At 36.7% G+C, this 18,958-nt stretch overlaps 2 protein-coding genes and 1 long non-coding RNA gene across 4 annotated transcripts in view; 1 reads left to right on the top strand and 2 right to left on the bottom strand.

The window, feature by feature from the left end:
* Positions 1 to 1,403, bottom strand: LOC138403264 (uncharacterized). Of its 2 annotated transcripts, XR_011237568.1 has the most exons (3): positions 1,372 to 1,403; positions 948 to 1,266; positions 1 to 728 (listed from the first exon to the last, which is right to left on the bottom strand). It is a non-coding gene; the product is annotated as an uncharacterized lncRNA (long non-coding RNA). The 2 variants fall into 2 exon arrangements; XR_011237567.1 differs by having other exon boundaries at positions 1 to 1,266.
* A 6-nt stretch (positions 1,404 to 1,409) lies between these two features.
* On the bottom strand, positions 1,410 to 8,432 carry LOC117988618 (sperm motility kinase-like). The gene is made up of 8 exons (XM_034975779.2): positions 8,193 to 8,432; positions 4,777 to 4,878; positions 4,435 to 4,696; positions 3,904 to 4,186; positions 3,650 to 3,757; positions 3,063 to 3,256; positions 2,592 to 2,776; positions 1,410 to 2,485 (listed from the first exon to the last, which is right to left on the bottom strand). Exons 2-8 carry the CDS (start codon positions 4,843 to 4,845, stop codon positions 1,505 to 1,507), a joined length of 2,082 nt encoding a protein of 693 aa, XP_034831670.1. The 5' UTR covers positions 4,846 to 4,878; positions 8,193 to 8,432; the 3' UTR covers positions 1,410 to 1,504.
* A 2,524-nt stretch (positions 8,433 to 10,956) lies between these two features.
* Positions 10,957 to 18,958, top strand: part of Ntan1 (N-terminal amidohydrolase 1) — a 100,987-nt gene continuing 92,985 nt past the window's right edge. The window contains exon 1 of the mRNA XM_034975781.2: positions 10,957 to 11,191. The gene's annotated coding sequence lies outside the window, so the exon portion shown is untranslated. The remainder of the gene's footprint in view (positions 11,192 to 18,958) is intronic.

The raw sequence follows: 18,958 nt of genomic DNA, 5'->3' as shown, positions 1-18,958 counted from the left end.
TTTTACTGGACAAGTAGTACCTATATTTATTTTGTACTTATTCTATTTGGTGTCTTCGCTTGTAATGTTTGTATGACAATTAAGAACTGATTTTTCAATTACCAAATAAACTTAAAACTCAAACCGCCGAAGTTTTTCTTCTTGATAGACTGTCAAAACGTCAAATTTATTTCCTCAGTTAATTGAAAACTGATAAATCGGCTGTTAAATAACTACCTACCTACTTATAAGTATACAGTCTGAATTAATAGTAAGCTTAATACACATAATACCTATAGGTACATTATAAACATTATTCTATATATATAAAAGGAAAAGGTGACTGACTGACTGACTGACTGACTGATCTATCAACGCACAGCTCAAACTACTGGACGGATCGGGCTGAAATTTGGCATGCAGATAGCTATTATGACGTAGGCATCCGCTAAGAAAGTATTTTTGAAAATTCAACTCTTAAGGGGGTGAAATAGGGTTTTGAAATTTTGTAGTCCACGCGGACGAAGTCGCGAGCATAAGCTAGTTATTAATAATTGTTTTATTGTCCGTTCATCGTAACTTGATGCGTGCGGCGTTGAGTAATATTATGTTGGCATCATTGCAAATCACACAATAATAAAACCCCTAAGTTCTAAAAAATTAAGAAACAAGGCAAATGGTGCCACCATATTACTCGACGTGTCAAGTTACGATGAACGAAGTAACGGACATAATCTTTAGTGAAAAAACTTTTGTACCAGATAAACAATTTTTTTAATGAAGAGCCACTGACTGTAAGTTTTTATGTTACCTAACGTAGGTACCTACTATTATTATAATATCGGCACTTATCTACCTAAATCATGTACCTAGGTAACATGTCTGAATATGGACTTTCTAGTGTCATGATTTAACATTTTATTATTACCAATACTAATTGACACTAGGGGAACACACTGTGTGTGAACTTATCTTTTGACATCAGGGCGTCCATGTAAATGTCAATATCACGTACTTGTAAACGTACAGTTATGCTCACAGAGTACATTGAATATACGATGGCCCAGATTATAATATATTGGTTGGTAGTAATATAATAACTTCTACCTTACATCTACATTTAGATATAAAAACATAATAAATAATATAAAGATTTGAAGATATTTTGGACCGTCAACGCGTAAAAATGGTTGAATTCTTAAGCACTTAAAACTAATTAACTAGTATAAGTAGTTAGGTACTTAATGCATAAATTTTGAAAACGAACTCGCCGTCAAAATAGTATACCTTCTTTCTTTTCTTCGCTCTGGGCTGGTTTCCGCACTTAAACGTTTCCGTCTGTTGTGCGTAAAATAGTATACCTAACACAAATGTAGTATATAAATAGTATACCTAACACTCGCTATATTTGCCAAAATTAAGGTACGGTTGATAAATAGACCAAATATTATGGCGGGTACGTTCTCAAAATGTATTTACTATAAGGTCTATAGCTATAATGTTCCATTCAACATATTGAGCAGATTTATGTTTTCTTTTTGTGACTAACTTGAGTCACTGAAACATTTACAATATTTCTATTAGTTTCTTTGGCATGCGGACTAATTTTTATTTGTCCTTGAACTATGTTCATCATAGAAGTATAGGGGCTATCTATTGGCTGGTTATTTTCATTTTGTATATTATTTTCCAATTTTTGATGTTTCATTATTTCATTTCTGGAACTGACATTCTCATACGCCGAACTTTTCATAGAGATGTATTGTTTGTTTTCGTTGGTGTTAGATATTTCTCGATGCTTTGTACCCGGACTAAATCCATTTTGTGTTACAACAGGATTGTTAGAACTTGGCGTAATATTAGTGCTATCGGTTTCTTGCAGCACATCATTTGCATTTTTATTGCTTTCAAGAGAACTGTTGCGAGTTACCTGAATACTGTTTGATCTAGAAGAATTAGCTGAAGAATTAGCTTTAGAATGAAGTGTGGAATTACTACCATCTCTTGAGTTTTCTAGTTCTTTAAATACTTCCTCACTTTTTTGGAATCTCTGCGCGTGAGAAGATAAAGTACTAACGGAGGTTGATTTTTGCTGGAGGGATGTAGCACTTAATGATCTGCTAGGTGAGCTATTTGAAATTTTGTCAACGGGTGATAAGTATCTTTCTGTTTTGTTATTTACATTTTGTGTTGAAGTTTCAATTGATCCATAAGCACTATCTTTTGTTGAACTGTGTGACAAGGATTCTTCTTTGACACCATATCGTCGGACCACATTTGCTGGTGCTACTGGCTCTAAATTTTGAACATCATAAGACAGGGGATTTTTGTCTGTTGTTCGACTGACACCATCAATAATTTCTCCTGTTCTCGGGTTAATGTGTTTTTCGGTGGCATAACGAAGAGTTCTCTTTGTATGGCTTTCATCTATTGGATAAGGCCGTGATCTATCTTCCAACTCTGCGTCGCTGTCATCGTATGCACTAGGTTCACAAACGCTGTCCTCCTGTTAAAAATACATTACATTCAGAACAACGAAATTATATGAAATAAACAAAGCGTTATTACTTAGTTTGATCGGAAATAAATAATTGTAAATAATATTATAATACCTCTTCATCTGCTTCTTCGATAACGCTGTTTTGAATCCATTCACGTATTCTTTGCTTTTTTGCTTGACGATCAACTGTAGTTTCAATTCCGATGTCCCTAAAATGTTTTAGCAGTATATTTTTTTCATTAGGATCACTGTGAAAGCTATACATTGATGGACAGAGCTCGTCAATATCTCCTCCGGCTGAAAATGAATAAAAAATGTTAGTGCCTCGTAGATCTACCTACTTAGATAGCAGATTTATTGTTTATCTCAGTGGACATGTGCCTAAATATGTATATCGCTGCTTGTACACTACGAAAACTGTCCAAAAATAACTGCATGACTTTCATGCCATTAGTATGTAGGTCCCTGTGGTTGGCCCTCTGAGTTGCCCAATAACAAAATATGAAGTTTACAGTTGTTTACTTATTTGTGGGATATTTTGCGCAGAATGAAATTATGTAACATGTGCTCGCTGAAATCTTACCAACTCGATCTGTATATCCTTTCGCCATCCATCGATCATCAGCAAAACGAGATAATTCAGTAAAGTTTGTTGCTCTTTTTTCTATTCTTGGTTCGACAAATTTTTTAAACATTTTTTGTGCTTTTGAAGATACCATTTTCCATAATTTTGGTTGTCTCTTAAGAGGGTTTGCACTATTGTACCAGTGGTAGTAGCTAGAAATTAAACATCATGAAACCGTAAATATTTGATCCAAAACCAATGTCAGAAACAGTGAAATAGTTATTACGTACCAACCACTGAAATAGAGTCAATTAAAGTATAGTCCGTACAAAATAACTTCTCAAACACCGTTTTAACTCTATGAGTCAACTGTCATGTTAAAAGTACGGTTCACCTTTAAAATAAGGACTGAAATCGTACTTTTAACATGACAATTAACACATAAAGTTAAAATGGCTTTGAAAACTCATTTTGTACGCATGATAAACAATGTGATTCTTAGAAGTTTGGATTCTTATATAAATATGGCATGGCAGAAACATATTTTTTGAAAGAGGTTAAACTACCTAATTAGTTAAATATACGACAGTTAAAAAATATCTTACCTATAATAACGTGGATCATCAAAAGCGGCTTTCTGCCAGGGCAAACATCCAGTAAGGCAAATAAATATAACTACCCCGAATTGCCATATATCATGGCTTATTAGCGCTCTGGAATAAAAAATAAACAGCAGTTTGAATAATGGCTTCCGGTTTTTCATTCTTTAAAATTGTCACTCAAGATAAAATTACTATCGGGCATAATTTGCAAGTTCGTTTAAAACAGTTGGAAGTAATAGCATGTAAGTTCTGTTTACTTGTAGGTAGTATCCATTGATAAACGCAAAACTTCAGGTGGTGAATACGGCAACCATTCATTTCTTCTTCTCACGACTGATTGTACTTTCCTTGTTTCTCCGAAATCACATAGTTTTATTCTTGAGAAATCTGATTTAAATATAAGAATATTATCTAGTTTTACATCCCTGTGCACAAGCTCTCTGTGGTGTAAATGCTCTAAAGCAGTCGCTAATTGTTTTGCCACTCTCTTGGTATGGATTTCTCCTATTCCTGTATCAAGCATGTTCGATGTTAGATCACCTGAAACAAAAACGATTTCCATCCGTCACACTAAAAAGCACATTTATGTAGGTAATTTCCTGCACAACAAAAGAAAACATCCGTATGAGTGAACAAAATAACATGCATTATAAATTTTAGTCTTGGCTAAATTCCAATAAATACAATGCTGAAACACACGACGATTTGATTGCATCTAAAATCAAATAAACATGACGTGCCTACTAAGCAAACAAAGTTTAAATTAATAATTATAAAATGTGTTTTACCCAAAGGAGCGTATTCCTGACAGAATACATAAAATCCGGCAGTCTCAAAGGCAACATCGAATGTGGTGACAATATTTTTGTGTGCACTTAAATGTAAGCCATAATGGAATTCTCTGTAAAAGTCTCTTATAGATACATAAGGCTTTGGTAAAGCTTTCAAAACAATCTCTGTATCAGACGCTCTGTGTTCAACTAAAAGGATTTTTCCAAACCATCCTTCACCAACTATTTGTAATATATCAAATTCTTCAACCAAGCATACCTAAAATTTACGACCAAAATGCATTAGACCAAAAATAAATAAATGAGGCACATTTAGGATGAAAGTACGTCATATCTTACTTTTTCCAATTCAAATTCCCTAATTTTATGTATTGAACCGGTTAGGGCTCGTCTCGTACCGTTGTTCATCTTTTAATGCGCTTATGAGTCATCCTTTCAGGGCTGAAAATAGAAATCTATTTTAGTCATAGCCTCCTTTCGTCGAAAATGAGCTACCATTAACTCCTATAAGGATTAGCTGATTAGAACCCGAGATTTAAATATCGTTCCAATTTCACAAGAAATTGTTGAGTGAATGATCTTGGCTGATCGCCAGGTCAAGATGTCTACTCCAATACCAGACAGCTGTCCTGACGTCATAGTGACGTCATTATCGTTTCACTTCTCAAATGTTTGATGCCTGCTTCAATTGGTTTCGTTTTAGGTATCTATAGATTTAATAGATCACGGGGTCAGTTACGTTCTTTAATGGATGCGTTATATTATTCAATAACTGATTTACTAAGCTATAGGAAAAGAACGATTTGAAAAATAGCAGCAGGATTAGAATAATCTGTAGAATATTTATGAAAGTCCTTTAATTATTATTTTATATGCTTATTCCAACAAGCACGCAAATTGTTCAAGATCAAATCCATGTATGTGTGTAACTAGATGATTGAAAAATAAACGTTTATTTATTAATTTATTTAATTAAAGATTTAAATACTGATTGAACGTCTAATATTCATGTTAATTAGAAAAGAACAATTAAATTATTGCAAACTACACTCGCGAGCAAAACTATGGAATCACCTGCTTGTGATAATGCTACGAGCGATCTTAGGAACTAAATGACTGCTGAAGATTAATGAAAGTGGTACCATTTTAAAGGCTGTACTGTAAGCTTTAAATTAATACCAAATTAATAAAAATTAGACCCGTATTTCAGGAGCTTTCCTGGTTTTAAGTGAAAGAGCAAGAAAAAAGACCGTTTCAGTTTCTCGATGCCTAGCGAGTTGCGCGACATTGGCCCCCTGTAAAAGCGCATGGTATCGGAATTTTCTTATCAATCGGCTGTTAAACATTGACCAGTACATATCTCTGCTAAATTCGACCTGTGGCCTTGGACCATAATGGATACCTAACCCACAGAAACAGCACAAATGTTTCCCTACTGCAACAAGGGCTGAGCCCGTACATTGTCGCACGGCAGCTCCACATATGCCAGTCTCGTGTCTCGAAAGTTTACAAACGCTTTCAGGAGACTGGAGGCTTCATCCAGAGACCAAAAACTGGATGGCGCTGGTTCACTTCAGAGAGAGATGACCGCTTTATCGTGGCAACTTCTCTTCGAAATGTCAGTTAGTCTACAGCTTGGCGAAGACTTAAGCAAGCTAATTTGACTTCAAAAAGTCTTACCACAGGCCCAAAACTGACGGCAGATCATCGACAAGAACATCTTCAATTTGCTCGCGCCCTACTTAATTGGAATGTCGAGCAATGGGAGAGATTTCTGTTCTCAGACGAGTGCAGAATGTGCTTACATGGTAGGGATCGAAGGGGTCAGGTCTGTAGGCGGCCTGGAGAGTGATTTGCTCAGTGCTGTTTTGCTGAAACAGAAGTCTATGGGGGTGGTTCCTGTATGACGTGGGCCGGCATATCTTTAGAGGAAAAACCGAGCTTGTTTTCGTGCCTGGTTGGGGACGAAAAGGCGGTTTAACTTCAGACCAATACTTGGTCAATATTTTGCTGGAACATGTCGTTCCTTATGCAGGATATGTGGGTGATAACTTCCTTCTGTTGCACGATAAAGCCCGTTGACACACTTCACGTGCCACAGCTCAGTTCATGGATGAAGTCGGTATCGTCACATTGGACTACCCAGCACTCAGCCCCGCCTTGAATCCTATCGAGCACTTATAAGATGAGCTGAAAAAGAGAATTTGATCCAGAAAACCAGTTACTTCAAGTATTGAAGAGCTGAAATCGGCGTTGATAGCGGAGTGATTGAGCGTTGAAGATTCTATCAAGAAGCTGATTAGGTCCATGAGGAATGGTTTTTGTGCTGTATTTGGGGCTAGGCAAGGCAAGACAAAACATTGATAAGTACCAAATAAAGATTTTTCTTTAAATTTTTGCTTATTTTCGTTCTGATCCCCAATTGATATCGTACAATTTTTCTTTCTCCTTCACTTAAACCAGTACAACTCCTGAAAAACAGGTACAATTTTAATGAATATGGTATTAAATTAAAGTTTAAAGTATATCCTTTTAAATGATACCACTTTTATTCATATTCATCAGTCATTTAGTTTTTAAGATCGCTCGTAGCAAATTATAGTAAGTGATTCCATAGTTTTGCTCGCGAGTGTAGATCAAGGCTTTCTGTCTTTCAAGGGTTAGCAGACTTATCTGAGAAAAGGGACCTAATTGTAGGGTATATTTGAAAAAATATAAGAAATGATACTAGACTATGATAATCAGCACTAAGCAGCCGTGACTATGACAAGTTAAATTTTAATTCTTTGAAATCATGTCATGTCAATTTAAAACAGCATTAAAAGTCCAGGCATGAAATACAGACTGCATTTTTCAGATTTTTTTTTTTTTTTTTTTTTTTTTTTTTTTTTTTTTTTTTTTTTTTTTTTTTTTTTTTTCTTTTATCTAACTGTATTTTTGAAAAATAATACAACGCACAATCGAGTCAAAGTTGAGATATTGTGAAGAAACTGATCACCAACCGTATGGTAAGATTACCTTAGTCACCCTGCTGAAAGTAGGTAATTAGTTTTTCATAGTAATCATATTAATTTTAATTTGATTGTGGGTTGTTACCTTTTTCAGAAAATAGTCCAATTGGTTTTTGTAGCTCATGCTTTTTTATTTTGAAAAATAGAGGTTGTAGTCACACTAATACTTAAATATGAAAGTTTAGCTGTTTGTTACTCCTTCACGCCTAACTAAATCATACTAGTAATAAATTAATCACAGTATTAATATGATAGGTAAATGTGAAAATTTATATGTTTGGCTGTTTGTTACTCTTCTACGCCTGACTGTTCGATAATTGAACCGATTAGACTGAAATTTGGAATGTAGATAGCCTTATACCCTGAATTAACACATAAGCTACATTTTATCTCGTAAAATCACAAGTTCCCACAGGATTTTTCAAAACCAAAAATGATGCGGATGAAGTCGTGGGCATCGTCTAGTAGTCCAGGTAAATAAAGAAAGAAATAGCAAAGAAATATGAAACTTAATTAAGTAGGTAGGTATATGGACTTGGATTGCATATTTTGTTAGAAATAAGTTAGTTATTCGAATTGTATTTCTTTTGAGTTGTAGTTGAGGATGAAAGTTATTTGAGTCATTTGAAAGTCGAAATTTGGCTGTATGGTGGCATAAGATCAGTCTAAGTAAGTAAGATGTCAGTGATTGACAGATTCAAAATAACGTAAAATTATTGTTATAGTTAATCAAAAAGTTAATACCAAGCTCAAAATGGCAGTTCTTTATGAAATGCCCAATTCACTGAACACTTGGAATTAATCCAACACTGTCACATCTGTGTCACATTATAGTACACCTTTTTTTTTAAATATATCACAATATATCTATCTGTACTTAATCGTTGCAAGCATTGAATTCCGATAGAATTGTTTTGTTTTATTTCTGGACTTGCGGGTAGGTTGACCGGCGCTTATGTCTCAACTGACGGCGCATACGCAGCGACACCCCGGCTGGTTATTTTCGTGCTACGTGTACATGTGAAAATCATTTCATAGTGAAAAAGTAACGATCAACGACCCGAATATTTTCGGTCAAAATTATCAGATATTAGGAGTTAAAATTGACTCGTAGGTAGGTACTATTACCGAAAAGGCCAAATTAAATAAATAAATAAATAATCTTTTATTTGGGACCATAGCACACAGTTTACAGTTATACAAAACACAATAACCCCAAACAAACGTACAGGAAAAAACATGAAGACAAACAAGCTCAGAAATACTAACTAATACGTGCGGCTTTGCACGCATTTCAACCGAGAAAACCACCGCCATTACGTAGCTCTGGTAGATGGTGTACGACTGTTTATTAAAAATTAAATAAAAATTATCATATCGGCGTAACATTATAGTAAGTATAATATTTCACGAGTCATATTTTTTTAAGGTACCTACCTACCTACTTTATACTTGAGGTAGGTAACTTGTACTTAGTAATCTGGTTAACTATTCCGTAATCTTTAAAACAACATAACTTTCTTATTTGAAAAATTTCATTTCTTTTAAGATAAGTGTCTGCAAAATTAAAATTAAGGTAGGGTAGGTATTCTCTTTTGTTAGTTAAAATAAGGGCGTAAATTTAACAGAATGAATGAAGTACCTATCTTCTTATTAGTTAATGCATTTTATGAATAGATTCAGCAAGTTCCACTGGATCCGTGCCAATTATTTTGATAATTACATTAGGTAATAACAATTCTTAATACGATTCTAATACAATTACGAAGTTAACTGTTATTTTTACCGCATAAGGTGCAATGGCTCTGTACTTGAATTATTTATTACTAATTACGGTAACTTAAGTTAAACAACATTTTTTTAATTTTTGTAGAAAAACTTATATTTTTTTACGCTTTTTGAAAAAATATCATCATCATTATCATGATCAACCCATCGCTGGCTCACTACAGAGCATGGGTCTCCTCTCAGAGTGAGAAGGGCTTTGGCCATAGTCTACCACGCTGGCCATGTGCGGATTGGTAGATTTCACACACACTTTGAGAACATTATGGAGAACTCTCAGGTATGCAGATTTCCTCACGATGTGTTTCCTTTACCGTTAAAGCAGGTGATATGTAATTACCTACTTCAAACGCATATAACTCCGAAAAGTTAGAGGTGCGTGCTCGGGATCGAACCCCCAACCTCCGATTAGAAGTCGGACGTCCTAAGCAAGCTATCATAGCGTATTACACAGAAAAAATATCGCTTGCGTACAATTCACACAAATTTTATAAATGTGACAGCGTCTAGAGTTACCTATGTCTGCCTTTCTATAGCTTGAATCTTGAAGACCGATATGTGCTTTTCATCCCGGAAAATCAAAGAATTTCCACGGGTTTTTCAAAACCTAAATCCTCGCAGACGATGTCGCGGGCATCATCTAGTATTGTAATGGAATCGATTTTATTTTAAATTTTAATCGATTTTATGTAAATATTGTCTATGGTACCACAAATGCTAAACCTTACAGCACTATTTTCATGCCATCCTTTTCCACGGGAAGTACTTTGAGAAGGATGGCACTATTTTTCAAACAGCTGTCAACCTAGTTTCGCTTGCGGTTACGACCATAGGTTACGACTTACGTCCATAGTCCATACGTCTAATACAGGCTCCACACAGTCGTCAAACAGTCCAACTGTTCGTCCAACCTTCCACGCATTACGAAGTACTCTGTGCTTCCACGTGTCCCCGAGATAGTTCGTACGTCATGTTTGACGATGCTGATTAATATGTTAGCGCGTGATCGCTCCGATACTCCGTATTCTTGTTTTTAGAGTTATATGAAGGAGAATCAGTGCTTTACTATATTATACTTAGCACCCACCATTTTCGTTTTCACCGTGGTTTGTTTGATTTTACGTCGGTTATGAACTTGTTACTCTGGACCTACATAGCTCAGTTAGTGGTGAAGCTAAAGTGGCAATCATTGGGCAGGGCACATAGTTCGAAAAACCGATAGGTAGACATTGGGTCCCAAGGTGCTGGAATGGTGACCTCGCACCGAAAAGCGCAGCATTGGAAGACCCCCACTAGGTGGACGGATGACATCAGGCAAGTCGCAGGGAGCCACTGGATTCAGGCGGCACATATATTTCAATATGTATAACGTGGACTCGCCTTCCTCACATAAACTTCTTTAGTTTCCAGAAGATGGCGAAAGAGAATATAATAACTACGTTAAGAAGGCAGCAGTCTACGTATTTCAATGTATTTAACTGAATATTCTGTGAACAATAAATTAAAAAAAATACACTCACTAAGGCATAGCCAGCAAAGCACCTCTCTTTTCAACGTCCTCAATATTGAATGAGGTTGGAAAGTACATATGTGTGGAGTTCGATTTGTTCGACTCCACAATATCGCTATTTGTTGGTTATTGGAGTGTTGGACAGTTGGCCGACTGTGTTAAGCCGGCATTACGTCAGATTATGTTAAGTTAACCACGTAAATAAATAATGGTTTGTTTTGTTTACAAACATAGGTTATTAAAATCTTTAAAATAGTGATATTTAAACTGAATTAAGATTGGATGGCCTAATTAATTAAATTAAGATAATTGTGAATTTCATCGTTGTTCTCGGACTTCTCAACTTTAGTACTCATTAGTAATGAAATTGTTCGATTTGCACTTTGTTTAAAGCATAATTATGTAGTGAAACTTGTGTTCAGTACTACGAAGTGCGCGAAATATTTTGGTAAGTACTTAGGTACCAAAATATAACCTAAATTCTTGATGTTTCACTTTGCATATAACTTATCGACAATCAGTCCACGGCCACATAGACGTCTTATAGTAATATAATATCCTAAGATGTCTGTGACTGCAATACTGTTTCTGCTAATGTTAGTGAATCTGACCAATGCATGCCCTTCAATCACTTTTTCTGGAGGGAAAATGGTAACTTCTGGTTCTACACAGTCCTGTAGATTTCAGCTCAATGGAGCAAGCATAGAATACAACAGTAATGAAATAAAACAAATGCGGTTTTATGGCTTTGCTATGATGACGTGTGAGGATTGCTCAATGGGTTTGGTTAGCCCATTCAACGGATGTGATGATTGTATATGGTGTTTGCACAATGAGGGGGTTGATCATTGCCATTCAATAGTCTTGCCAATAATTATATCGGCTTTCATAACTCTTATAGTGACTCTGCTGATGGCCCTAACTTGCTGGAAAATTAAAGTGTGCAAATTCCTAACACTACGAATTGAAACTCTTGCAAAGAATGCCAGGAAAACTAAAATTATCAAGACCAAGAAGAAGGCTCAAAAATTGAAAACCTATATGATCGATACTGATACTGACACAACAATGATGGATGAGGCTGACTCACCTATTCTGAAACCCAGCAGGCATGTGTACCCAAGCATCAAAAATTACTTTTTACTAAGAATTGAGCGATCTTCCTGGGGCCTCAACTTCAGAATGCCATAAATCAAATTCACCCCCTCCACTACCAAAACGACCAGCTAAAATGTTCAATAAAGCAACAGCTGCTGCCGGACTAGCAATGATAATGACAACATCTCTGGCAAAAGCATGTGATATAACATCCTATGTATCATCTGAAAATAAGATTTATATGGATGAGTCACTGATAACATTGAACACAGGTTTATACCACATGGCCGCAGGCCAAACCATGTGCTTGAAGTATTCTGATGGGAAAATTGATAAAATAACTGTTCACGCTACTGAATCATTGGATATTTACACGCCAGTTTATAGGACTGCTAATTTTAATTTGGACGTTGAGAGTAAATGGCGGTGTTATTATGCTGGAAATTGTGATTACGGCGGGTGCTTAAGGGGAACTAGGCATTCAGATTGGGAAAAGGATGATCTGATCTCAGGTTCAATAATTGAGTATGGGTGCTTACAAAGTAATGATTACTGTTCACACTGCCCATACTATGGCCAATGCAAATGGTATAAAATGGTTTTAAAACCTGTAGGAAACCTTTACACTGTATATCGCAGAGTTAAGAGTGAATGGAGTGTGAAAGTGTCTTATATAAGTAGTGATGGGACAATCACTGCTATGAGGTTCAGTCCAAAGCAAATTATGTTGACATCTCCTAGTGGAACAAAAGTTTCATTATTATCACCCTCGAGATCTGAATTTTTCCATAACCAGTACTTGCTGGAATCTCATGAAGGCTCTGCTTGGAATGTTCATGCCAGCAATAGGCTACTTGACAATTTTTTTAAGTTGGTCTTAAATGGTTAATATTTGTCCTATTATATCAAAAAAATTAACACTATATTTTTTGCGCCCTAAAAACCGTAAAACTTTAATTTAAAAAAATATTTTTCTTAGACAGGTGAAAACACTGTCGGCCATGTTTGGCCGATAGATTATCTGTGCTCTGACGTCATGCATTTGTAAACAACAGCATAACCACAGAGTACATTATATATACTGAGCATAACCTACCAAAGTTTAATAAACATGACTTCTATACTAGTTTACATGAAAAATATAGTAATTATCGTTATTGCATCATCCGAGAATGTAAAAAACGCATCGATAAAGACCACAGGAAAGTTGTGGATTAGAGTGCCCAGTGAAATAAATATACGTAACACGCAAAGACTTGCTTAAAGGGATCCTATATGACTAACGACTTCAACCCAAATTTATTTTTGCAAAGGTCACTTTGTTGTAAGTCTTACTTAATAACTTATTCAATTTATAAAGAGAAAACGATATTTTTTTACGTTTACTATGAGTTTTTAGAAATATATAAAAACTAGCTTATGCTCGTGACTTCGCCCGCGTGGACTTCATAAATTTCAAACCTCCATTTAACCCACTCAGAGGTGGAATTTCAAAAAATCCTTTCCTAGTGGATACCTTCTCTTTACCTACAAAGAACACACTCACCAAATTTCATGTATCTAGGCCCAGCTGTTTAGATGTTTAGGCTGTGCGTTGATATATAAGTTAGTCAGGACTCTAAATTTTATATATATGGATACTACGTTAGTCCCCGCGTGACATAGGAATGACATTTCTTTGTTTACATATTTAATGACGTCACATCATGGCTGACAGCGTTTTCTGCGTTTCAAATAAAAATAAAAATTGTATTTTTTTAAATTGGATTTATATATCCATCCTGCGTTTTTAATAATTGTTATTGATATATTTCGTTGTTTTAAGCAAAATACTATATAAATAATCATTTATTGGACGAAATTAGATATGAGTCAAGTAGCCTATTTGGGAAACTTATCATCTAGCATCATAGGTGATTTACAGATTGGGTTGTTTGATTCCCAGGAAATTGCATATCAAACAAATGACATCTCCTGCTCATCCAGAGATTGTGTTGTCTCATGTAGAGCAGCAGAATCTGGTTTATTAAGAGGTCTACAACAATATTATAATTACACTGTCATTGCCGAGAAACAAGTTTACAACAGGGTAGTGAGACGACAAGAGTACATGTCATTTGGCATGTTTGTGACCACCAAATTTGACACATCCTTGGTTGTGGTGCCAGCTTCATGTTCGTTTAAATTGGAGATGACATATGGCTGTGTGGCTTGTAATAAACAAACATATGCAGTCATCCAAGCAACAGAAATTAAATCAATGGGATTGGTGGATATAACGAGCAATTGTACTCTAGACAGGACTAGATTAGCATGTCAGGAGAGCCCACAACTGATAATCATTGATGATCATAATGCAGTTTGTGAGTTGACCATTGCAAAATCTAATCAGACGCTGATCATAGGAGTGGACTACGTTTTTGAAGGGAAAGTCTATGGTGTGGTTGGCTTAATTTCCTCATCAAAATCATTGTCAGGATCTGAAATGGCACTACAATTCATTTCAAGCAAATCATTCATAACATCATTGACATCAATGATGGGATCAGTGACCTTATTCGGCATTTCAATGTTGTTGATTAGGTCCTTGCTAAAATATTTAGCAGTAAGAGAGAGTGTGAAGCAAGTTAAAGATATTGAGGATTTATCATAGATTTAAAGTCATGTCTTAGATTAAGGTAACTCTAATTTTATTTTTTATTTTTTATATTCATTAGGTTAAGAAAAAAAAAAAATCATGCTCTTATTTCAAAGCTCAAACTGCTGGGTCTAGAAAGTTGGCATGTAGGTTCCCTATAAAATACATCCCACTACGGAAGAAATTTGCGAAATTCTATGGGAAACCTGAATCCAAGGAGACAGTCATAGGAAACAGATAGTATTAGGATATAGCCTTTACTGTTATTCCAGTATCACCTCTCAACATGCTTCCCAAGTACCACACTAATATATGTTAGAGGATAATAATTATTACAAATCATAGTTCCTATTTCCTAGATGGATGACAGTGAACAGGATATAGATACCTATATATCTGAGCATAGACTGTTCCTACATTGCGCGGGAGACGAAAAGTTGACTGACGAATATATCGAGCGGCAATACAGACACTCCACATTCGCAACTCTCTTTGTATGTATGCATTTAGGTTAGCTTATGCTCGCGATTTCGTCCGCGTGGACTACACAAATTTCAAACCCCTATTTCACCCCCTTAGGGGTTGAAGTTTCAAAAATCCTTTCTTAGCAGATGCCTATGTCATAATAGCTATCTGCGTGCCAAATTTCAGCCCGATCCGTCCAGTAGTTTGAGCTGTGCGTTGATAGATCAGTCAGTCCGTCAGTCAGTCACTTTTTCCTTTTATATATTTAGATTTTAGCTACTTTACGGGGATACTTTTAAACCGAATCCTTTCCTAATTTTTATCCATACCTTGCAGATCCCATTTAACCACTGTGTTAAGAATCTCAAACATACCGCAAGCAACTCCTGTTTACCAAGACTGCTTTGAAGAAGTTTTCTTATACAAACTCTGTAGGTAGTGTCTGAACAGAGTGGGGCCACCTTTAATAATCAGTACTTGCCCTATGCAAACACAAAGACTATGCACACATTAACACACTTTGTGTGTTTATGTGTGCATAGAGTATAATATCTTAAGTATCTTAAGTAATGGCACCAATTTCGTTGTCTTTCTCTAAACTAAATTTAGAGTATCTGCATCCTTTTCTTTTTAACAATGCTAAAAAGGGACAGAACATGAACTTTACATTTAAAGACTGTAAATTTTAGTGCACGCTACAAATTTAAACAGTAGGTTCGCGACTGTGCACTAAAATCACAGGTTTTACCATCTATAAATTAAATTTAAAACTGTCAAACTGTCCTTTTCATATTACATTAGTAAGAAGAGTGTGCGCATACTCTAAAATTAGGTTGCGCTCAGAATCAGTACCATTGTGGCTAATTCCGTTGTACACAATCTCTAAACCAAACTAAAATGGCACGTCTAACTCTGATGCTATCCCTTTCATAATGTTGCTTGCGGAAAAGGATATCACTAGATTTAGACCTGTTAATTTAGTTTAGTTTAGAGATTGTGTACAAGAGAATCGGCCCCAATATCTTAGTATATTTTAAGAGTGATTAAATATTTTATGAAGAATTTTTTTATTATTATTAAATACTTAAGATTAATCTCAGCTCTGTAAAAGGACTTATTAAAATATCATAACAAATGTATTAAAGCTCAACAGTGTGGCTAATTCTGTTGTAATTGTAACTACACCCATCTCTAAACTAAAATGACAGACTTTGGGGCTGCGGGGCCTGGGGACTCGAGCTCTTTTTGAGGAAATTTTGAAAAGGGTTATGTTGCTGATTTAACTACCTTTACCTATCTACACCATACTGTGGTAGTTTAAAAGAATGCTATCAGCAATAAAAGTTTAATGTGATCCTATAAAGTTGACTCAATTATATTCTTTATGACCTGCTTTGAGCTTTTTAAGTTCTTTAGTTGCAACTTGCAGCATATTACATCCTTACTTTTATAGGCAACATAAGTATTACGCGACAGGTCGAGATGGCAATCGGGGTGGGAACGCCTCGCAAATCCGCACAGCCCCCGCGCTAACCCGGTGCGGGCGAGCGCGGGCGCTGTGGGGGTGCGCGGGGCGTCCCCCCGCCCTTTACCCCAATTGCCATTTTGCCCTGTCGCGTAGTATACGAGCCTCAATAGCTCAACCGGTAAAGGAGTGGACTGAAAACCGAAAGGTCGACGGTTCAAACTCCGCCCGTTGCACTATTGTCGTACCTACTCCTAGCACAAGCTTGACGCTTAGTTGGAGAGGAAAGGGGAATATTAGTCATTTAACATGGCTAATATTCTTTAAAAAAAATACGTACCCAGTTGCTGGTTAAGTTAGTTGCTAAGTTACCTAACATGAATTATGCTGATAACTTCTTCAAGGCCTGCGAGAAGTGTATTTTTCAGTTTCTGAAATATTTACCTACATGCTTATTTCTGCTTACTGTGTAATTTAATTTTTTCGCGCCTGATGCGACTGACTCGTGCTGCTGCTGCAGTCACACTTTCAGTACCTATTGTTCGCCTGCCATGTTGGTCAAATGGTTAGCAAGTTTGACTGCAGATGATGAGGTTTTGGGTTCGATTCCCGGGTCAGGCCGAATACGAATATTATACCAATGAGTGCACAAACGCCCTATGTATGAGTAGGGTAGGTAAATAATATTCTTAAGAATTAGGAAGCCGCCTGCCGTAACGCGTTGGTTTGACCAAGGCTTTAATCGAAATACAAATCTGCGTTCTGCACTTTGTCATACTCCTACCTAATGAATGATAATAATTCCTGTTTTTTTTTTCATTATAGGCAAACGCTTGACCACAGTCACACCTGATGGAAAGTGATGATGTGGCCTAAGATAGGACGCGTGCCTATTCACTCTTGTTTTAAAGATACCCGGGTTGTAATTGGTAGCAAACACATCGTGGAAGAGTATTCCAAACCTTAGCCATGCTATGAATAATGACGCAAAACTTGTTTACAATATTATATTCTTGTTGTGTAGGTAGGTACTTCCCCTTGTTCTGAGAATTCTCTCAGTAGAGCAGCATAAAGCCATTCTGTATCTATTTTGTTTAATTAGATATTATTAAATAGTTTTAACAACTAGTTTCGATGTAATCTAGGTAAGTTTTAGCACGCTTTAGTAGACAGGTACGTGGTAATAGAAACACGTGCCAGTAATAACTAATAAGTCTTGTATACCTATCCTACCTGCTGTGCTAGCCTAGCTAGTGGTTAGGACGTCCGCCTTCCAATCGGAGGTCGGGGGTTCGATCCCGGGCACGCACCTCTAACTTTTCGGAGTTATGTGCGTTTTTAAGTAATTAAAATATCACTTGCTTTAACGGTGAAGGAAAACATCGTGAGGAAACCTGCATGCCTGAGAGTTCTCCATAATGGTCTGAAAGGTGTGTGAAGTCTGCCAATCCGCACTTGGCCAGCGTGGTAGACTACGGCCAAAACCCTTCTCACTCTGAGAGCATACCCGTGCTCTGTAGTGAGCCGGCGATGGGTTGATCATGATGATGATACCTATCCTACTACCTGTAGGCTGTACTATGTACCTATGTATTATAAAGTACTATCTCTATTATTATGTCAATAGACATAGCGGTTAAGACGTATGCCTCCTATTTGGCAGGTCGAGGGTTCGATCCCGCCTACGCAACTTTCGCAATTTTCGGAGTTATGTGCGTTTTAAGCAATTGCCTTCACTTACCTTAACGGTGAAGGAAAACATCGTGAGGAATCCAAACCAGCATGCCTGAGAGTTCTCCATAATATTCTCAAAGGCACGCGCCGCACGCAGTCTGAACCGCGACGCGTTCGCGAACTGAGTCCCTGTGAAAAAGAACCCCGGATGGGTGCGAAACTAGTCGGGCTAACATCGCCTAAATACTGGAGTAAAACCGGTTTGTCGTACGTGTATAATTCTCAAAGGTGTGTGAAGTCGGCGTATCCGCACTTGGTCAGTGTGGCGGATTATGGCCTAAGTCCTCATTCCGAGAGGAGACGCGCAGTAGTGGGCCGGCAGCGGCGATGGCTCGTTATCATGATCATGATGATACTTACTTAAATAGAAGGCAACCGAACAGACGAGTTACCTGATGATAAGTGATTACCGTCGCCCATGAACATTTACAGTAACATAGAAACCGCTAATGCGTTGCCGGCTTTTCAGGAATTTGTTGATCTCTTGAATAACCAGAATCTAGTCTAGTGGGAACACTGCTGAAAGACGTTGAAATGAAATATGTTTTATTGTATTCCATTACAAAAGGAAAAGGTCACTGACTGACTGACTGACTGACTGACTGATCTATCAATGCACAGCTCAAACTACTGGACGGATCGGGCTGAAATATGGCATGCAGATTGCAGATAGCTATTATGACGGCATCCGCTAAGAAAGGATTTTTGAAAATTTAACCTCTAAGGGGGTGAAATAAGTGTTTAAAATTTGTGTAATCCACGCGGACGAAGTCGCGACCATAAGTTAGTTCCATTATAAAAAAGAAGGCATAAAA

This window comes from Maniola hyperantus, chromosome 14 (genome assembly GCF_902806685.2).
Source record: "Maniola hyperantus chromosome 14, iAphHyp1.2, whole genome shotgun sequence".
NCBI classification, from domain to species: Eukaryota; Metazoa; Arthropoda; class Insecta; order Lepidoptera; family Nymphalidae; genus Maniola; species Maniola hyperantus.
Note: the sequence above shows the minus strand (reverse complement) of the source record. Positions and strands in the feature narration are given on the sequence as shown.

Bases quoted from the DNA above. Each gene is read 5' to 3' on its own strand.
- LOC117988618 (XM_034975779.2), bottom strand. From the start codon at position 4,845: ATGAACAACGGTACGAGACGAGCCCTAACCGGTTCAATACATAAAATT. The intron at 4,187-4,434 runs GTAAAACACATT...TTTTTGTTTCAG, and splicing joins TCAGGAATACGCTCCTTTGG to GTGATCTAACATCGAACATG. The intron at 3,257-3,649 runs GTAAGATATTTT...TTTAATTTCTAG, and splicing joins GATGATCCACGTTATTATAG to CTACTACCACTGGTACAATA.